Source organism: Halichoerus grypus, chromosome 3, assembly GCF_964656455.1.
Source record: "Halichoerus grypus chromosome 3, mHalGry1.hap1.1, whole genome shotgun sequence".
NCBI lineage: Eukaryota > Metazoa > Chordata > Mammalia > Carnivora > Phocidae > Halichoerus > Halichoerus grypus.
Window position 1 is genome coordinate 187,818,535 of NC_135714.1, and position 7,224 is coordinate 187,825,758.

At 38.8% G+C, this 7,224-nt stretch overlaps 1 protein-coding gene across 2 annotated transcripts in view; it reads left to right on the forward strand.

Moving 5' to 3' along the window:
- SLC7A2 (solute carrier family 7 member 2) overlaps positions 1–6,197 on the forward strand; it is a 66,339-nt gene extending 60,142 nt beyond the window's left edge. For both annotated transcript variants that reach the window (XM_036085014.2, XM_036085016.2), the window contains exon 12: positions 1,026–6,197. In XM_036085014.2, coding sequence (XP_035940907.1) covers positions 1,026–1,222 — 197 coding nt within the window. In that variant the 3' untranslated portion in view covers positions 1,223–6,197. The remainder of the gene's footprint in view (positions 1–1,025) is intronic.
- The last annotated feature ends 1,027 nt before the right edge of the window (positions 6,198–7,224 follow it).

Consider the following 7,224-nt stretch of genomic DNA (forward strand, 5'->3'; position numbering starts at 1 on the left):
TTGTGGCCTCGGCCCATTTTTGTGCCTGCTTCTTTGTAAAACGGTGATGGTGGTACCTTTATTTGAGGACAGGGAGGGCTGGGTCTTTAAAACTTTGAGGACAGGAGAGGAAGTAGAATTATCCCTAACCATAGCACCTGCCAAAATGCTAATTGGCAGCCTACTTCTCATTATTTTAGATGGGAAAATTATAAAGCATTTCTCATCAACCCAAAACTCTCAACCAATTTTTAAATCTATAACTAAAACAGAGCAAAATGCCTACATGAAAGTAATAAACTATCTGGTGGGGATACGTAAAACCTTTCCTTCTAATTCCCAATGAGCATGGCTGTTAATAATCAATTGCTTTGTATATAATTATTTGGCCTCTCCTGTTTTTTTAAAAGATTTTTATTTATTTTATTCGAGAGAGTTAGAGAGCACAAGCAGGGGCAGAGGCAAAGGGAGAAGCAGACTCCCCGCTGAGCGGGGAGCCCGGCATGGGGCTTGATTCCAGGACCCTGGGATCGTGACCGAGCCGAAGGGAGACGCTTAACCCACTGAGCCAGCCAGGCGCCCCTATTTGGCCTCTCCTGGTGACGGTAACACGTGTAAAGCACGCCCATGTCCACTTTGTTTACACAGGGCGTGTTTTCCAAAATACCTGATTGTGACTCCGATAACCCACCACTTGTGTTTGAGATGTAATTTGAGATTTTACCCCATATCCTTTTGTTTAAAGTATAGTATTGAGTTTTGAGAAAATAAATATAATTTTTTCCAACATAAATGTCTGAAAAACACTTAATTGGGAGAAACATACATTCTACAAAGATTGGGCGTTAAAAATGCAGAAGCACATTCTACTGGGAAAGCGTCCATTGGGGATTCTGCAGGGGTATTCCGTACTTGCATTCTGTCCTAAAATAGCCCAGAAAGAGGAGGGAAAAAACCCCATTAGGTTCTATATTACATTTTCCATATTCAGGCATTTTCTGACATATTAAAACATTGATTGTTTTTTTTTCCCTTCCCTCTAACAGGTTTCCTGATCTACTTCGCTTATGGCATTAGACACAGCCTGGAGGGTAATCCGAGAGAGGAGGAAGACGATGAAGAGACTTCCGCAGACAACATCGGCGCCGCAACAAAAGAAAAATCTGCCTTTCAAGCAAACGAGCAGCACCAAAGAAACCTCAGTTTACCTTTCATATTCCACGAAAAGATGAGCGAATGCTAACGCGCACAGGAGCTGAGCTGGTCCAAGGTCTTACCGTACATACCCTACATGGAGGAAACCATGACCGAGTGTCGTCGTCGTGCTAGGTTGCCATGGGTTGGCTGCAGACATAGTTCACCCGAACTTATACTTACTCACCTGGACAGCACCTCCTCAGATGGTGAATTGTGTACCTGGGGAAACCTCCTAAGCTCTCTCCTCAGCGATGAATATCCCCCCAGTAGTGGGAGCATGTGTGTATGTGTGTGTGTATACGTTGGGGTCTATGAGTGTTAGAAGTTGTTTGTGTTTCACTCTGACTGCATTATATTTTTCTGGTGTTGCCAGTAATTGGTGGCTTATACTGCTGCAATGGAAGTAATCACTGAATAGAAAAGTGCTTTGGACATGCCTGGTGCATTTGGGGAAATAACCATGGCTTTTCCTTATTAGGTGTCATTAATGTCGATTAGAACGTGCTAAAAACGCAATTACCCATCCCGGTGTCTGTCATTGGTCAAGAGCGAGAGGAGGGGAGAAGAAATGAGCCTTTTCTATAACTCATCAGTGCCAGCAGTGGGTTTAATCCAGATTTTTCTTCTATAAAGTATGGCAGTTTGCGACAACTTCAGCCCCAGGCGTGTCTGCGTCCCGCCGGTCTACCCAGGGCGGGAGCGGCTCTCTGGGTCACCTGATAGCGCCCCTTTCAGCTGCTGTTGTTTTTTGAGAGAAGTGGTCCTTCCTCAGTCCCTGTAGGGGCTTGAGAGCAGTATGTGTGATCTACTTGGGACCCTTTCTGCTAGAAGATGAAGGTGGTCCCCTGGCAGGAAAGCTTGTGTAAGTGGCAGCGATGAGCGTGTATTTGAAAATCAGAGTCAGACAAATGCTTGTGTAAGTAGACACCAAGCATCTTTGTCTTTAAAGTCACATACGATAAGCCAGTAACATCTTTCCGGATCACACGATTGGCAGAACGATTTACACTTTTCTCTTTTACTTAATAACTAATCACAGTTCAGTTGTTTTTTAAAACCTCATCAGGTACAGAATTCACTCCTTTGTTCCTATTGTTTTGTCTTGTCCTAGATAGGAGGGGCTACACTAGCAAATTATGTCTTTACTATATGCCAAAGAGGAAAGAAACAAAGGGATACAAGAAGAGGAAATGTCCCTGTTCTGAGTTTAAAGTGCCTATTCAGATGTTAAATTGCATTTGCCCCAATTTGAGGGTTTGGGATCTAATTTGCCTTTGATGTTTCTTTTGGAAACATTTAGGGATGTTTTCCTTCCCCGTCCCATAAGTTGTTTAGCACTTTTTATCTCATTTATTTTTAATTGACCACACTAAATCTGTCAATACCCCATTCCCAGTGGTTGGGGAATAAAATATCTGGGCTAAATACATGATTATTTAAAACCTCAAGCTAAAAAATTAACCTAATTGAATTAAAGCTATATAAACACAGTAACCTTTAAGGAATAAATGATTTGTTTTATATGTAAGATTCTCTAATTACTATATTTTCCTTCATAGGGTTCTCTCATAGTGGACTATTTACCTGCAGTGTGCTTTTCTTCTCATGAATTAGCTTTCTTACAAATAATTAAATGGTTTACTAGGTGAGGCTAGGGGCTAAATACTTACACATCAACGGGTTACATTCCCAGGATGAATGTTATCAAGCTCACCAGTTGACCGGCTTAATCCAAAGGCAAGGAAAACATTTGTTTCCTGATAGCTCTTCCAAGAGATTAATTGTTTTCCTGATGCCATTAAAGAGCAAGTTGTGATCGTTTCGTCTAACCAAGAGTTTATTGTGGTTAAATATCAGATAAACAGATAGCCTGGGTTTCTGGCTGCTGATGTTGGAGCCTCCCAGATCTAGAGCTCAGTACTGACATTCCACAATTTCCAGGGTGCATGGTAAAATCTGAAGCCCAGAATTCTCTTTCAAGCATGTTTTACTGGAGAGGAAGAGTTGGATACTCAAGGAGTACAAGATTTTGGTAAGGACTGTAGGCATGATCCTAAATCCTTGTTGTTATAGTATTACACTGAGAACCACCTTTTATTCTCTCATCGAGATAGATTAGGCCTTAAGGGAACATAAAGAATTTCATATATAAATATCTGAGTCTTTGTAACAAAATCAAGACATTTATTTAGAATGTGATAGGCAGCTAAAACTCTTATGCCCACTGTGTTCAATTAGGAGCAGAATTTAGTTAAAAATTATTTTTCCACATTAAAACACTTTGCAAACACAAATATCTATGAAGAGATGCTTTGTTGGTGATTGTGCTTTTTTTCTGTGAAGACTCAAATGTGTGCTCATATCTCTGTATGAGTGTGTGTATATATTTATGTATATGTCTGTGTATTTCAAACAGTGTATAAGTCGGTTGGGTTTATGATGGGCTTTGGAAACGATACAATTGTATGGATAAAAAAAACCCAATTGATGTGGAGAAAAAATAATATTTTATATTGATAGGTATGCTTATACAAAATTTTTAGGTTTTAAACTATTTTGCAATATACAGCAATTTTATATATATGATATTTTCTATAGATTCTTTAAGAAAGATATATTTATAATGTATCTAATGTGGAATCACTAAACTCGAGTACATTGTAACAGGTGCTTTATAATCTGAAATGGAGTAGGAGTAGGAGGTGTTAGGGTTTTCTGTTTACTTATTTCTGAGGCACCTTTTCTAACATCTCTGTCTTGCTCTGTGTTTATTAGTAAAAGCCAGTTCTACCAGGTTTCTTACCACCTCCCTGTTTCTACATCTGAATTCATAACCTTTGGAACAAAATATTGCTTTTACTTTCTTAGGATTACCAAAATGTTTTTGTAAAGATACAGCTAGTAATCAATCATACTTCTATAAACTCCTCTCCAGAAATGAAAAAAATGCATACCACACATTCTCTTAATTGTGATTGAGTAAAAACAGTTTAAATTACTTTTCTTTCTTACACTAGGAAATATGCTTTCTTAATATTTTCAATGAGAAACTTCCTATCAGAGCACCTTTATATCATACTCTTCAAAAAAGGGAAAGGATGATTTGTGAATAACCATAGAAAGGCCCTGCCTACCGTACATTTAAAAAGGTAGCTATACAAATTCAAGTTCAAACCCTATTTATGAGAAAACTTAACAACTTTTGATAAATACTGAAATACAGATTCTTGCTTACTCACATTTTCCCCCCAGAGATAAACATCAAGAAAACTTCGTAACCCCAAAAACATCATTTAGGATATATACATTGAAGAAAAACTAGCATTGATATATTTAAAACTTTACTACTACCAAACATAATTAGAAGAAAATATCTCTTGCAGAATTATTTTGCTTTAAAATACAGAAGCCTCTCTTTTAATTTTCTGAATAAAAGATTTTTTTAACTTTTTTTTTTTTTTAATTTTAAAAATTAGCCAAATTATTTGCTAAGTCCTGGTTATTTTCAGGTAGTTTTTCAACCTGTTTTGAATCAGACTCTATATTTACCTAGTTCCTTTCTAAACTAATTTGAATGCTTAGCAGGGAGAATAAGGAAAACTACCGCTCTCCAGTTCTGATAATGCCAGAGGAGCAGGTCAGTCCTCTTTCTTCGCAAATCAGGGCATATTCTGAGATTACAAAGCACATGATAACCTTGTGCCACGACCCCAGCTCTCCCTCGTGATGTAGCTCATGATGTTCTCTGCCTGATTTTCTCCTGATGTGCTTCAAGCAACTGTAAATTAACACCCAAACTACCATTTCCACAGAATTTTAAAGGATTGGGTTTAGAATGAACATCATGGAGTATTAAAATTCACATGATGAGTGTGAACTTTGGGGACGGGGATTAACTTTTTTTTTTTTTTTGCTAGCGCCTTCTCTGTACATTTTCTACTTACATTCTCTCACATGTCCTAAAATATCAAGGGAAAAAGTACCAAAGTTCAGCACAGGTCATTTTTTAGCCATGTAGATTTGGAAATAAGGTTGCTTGACTTTGTTGTTTAGCTGAGATTTTTTTTTTTCTCTTTGTATAATTATATTTAAACATTTTTAAATGAATTTCTGGTTTCTGGATTTTGAGAGCCCTGCTCTGTTTTTGTGGTTGTTGGTTTTTGTAACATTCATTATTGCTTATATGTACACAGTTTAGTCTTACTGATCTCAAGTGCATTTTCTTATGGCTCAACCCAACTGGCAACCGTCTTGGCTGTGAGTAACATACCGAGGTTTTATTCACCATGGCTGAAGCCACTGCTGTAATCTCTGGCCTTAAAGAACCTTCTGTGACTACTGGTGCCCCATGGGGATCATGACCAAGAGCCTGGGCTGATTCTAGGATCAGGCAGCCTGCAAAGTGTAAGCATCCATAACTACCCTTGTTGAGTGGGATCTTGGGATGACAGTGAGATATGAAGTGAATATGCAAGTTAGGAGTTTGGGGTCCTTAATTTCAGCCCTGAATATCCATCCCAGGGACACATCAACAGTCAATGATAAGGATCCTCTAGGAAAGGTTGGAAAGGATGGCTGCTTCCTGGAACTGGTACCATAGGATCTGGCCCACTGCAATCCCCATATGGGCATGGACAGCCCTGTGGTAGAAAGTGCATGGGCCCAGGCTCAGCTGTTAGAGAGTTTGTATTGCCTATAGGGTGGGTTTCTCTGGCCCAGGCCTGGTTAATGGGCTCTTCATCTTTGGTGTCCACTAGGGCTGCCCCATTGTGTTATTGCTCTATTTTGTTGTCCTTGTACTTAATAGAAGCTGTTGATAGGGCCCAAAACCCTACAGAAATTCTATGTCTGTAAAACCCAACAGATACATTGGACTTGTCTATATGTAAAGATTTTCTGTTTAGTAGGTAATTTCAAATTTAAATGTTTCAAATGATAATCAGAGTTCCTTTTTACTTACAAAGTTGGATTATTTTTTAGAATTGTAATAAATAAAAACTCTTGCTGCTTTACCACTGTAAGACAGGCTTTCTACTGTGACCATGTACTTTTTTTAAAAAAATTGCAATAGGACTTGTAATAATAGAATATGCCTGTGTATCACACATACCCAAAGCATACATTTCACACTTCTCTTTAAAAAAATTGGGAGAGCTTTCAAGCTCAGAAATGTGGTACAATCTAAACTGAAATGATTATAACATCAAGAATATTCACCTGGCAGCCTAGGGACTACATGGGGACTACCAAGTCCTGTAAGATAAAAGACATGTTTCCACATACTCTCAATCCACATGGCACACCCTAAAAACTATCACTTGCTCCTGAAGAATGCCATCCCAGGACCACACATCTGAGATCCCACCACTTCAACTGTCAGTCTCATTGCTTTTATCTGTAAGAAGCTCCTTCCTCAATGTTCCCTTTACCAAATCATAGCCTCTAGTAATTGGTGATCAGTTATGTACAACTGACACATTTTTTACAGTGTAATAAAGAAATCTTACCAACTTCAACCCTCTTGAACCTCTGACCAGGAGGAAGGAGTCAGAGCTTTCTGACATGGCTCAACGTTACATAAAATTTCAAATCTCTTGAATTAGTTTGTTATTTTGAAATGTCTTTGTGTATATACTTAATTCCCATTGATTTTAGTAAGTTGGAGGGAACACCATGTTGAATTAAGAAAACTGTAGTATCAGTTAACCAGCATTGGAAACCAAGCTAAAATAGCAAAGTATTTACCAAGCAGAAGCCTAAAACCTAATTTATGTAATTTTTGGCTGTGAGAATCGTTACTAGGTTTTGGTGCCCCACATCTGTCCTGCTACCACGTGGTCACATGAATGCAGTGATCCCCCAGGAACTGTGTCTGGGCTGTGGGTCCAGCCAGGAACCCCAGCGATAAACACCATCTCCTAGTGTCCTTTAAAGAAGGCCACACAGATAGGCTTGCTTTTCAGGTGAAGGGCTCAAAGCCCATGGATTGCTAAGAGATTGTACTGAGAAGTCCCCATCTGTGTGGAAAAGGCAATTCATTTCACTCTA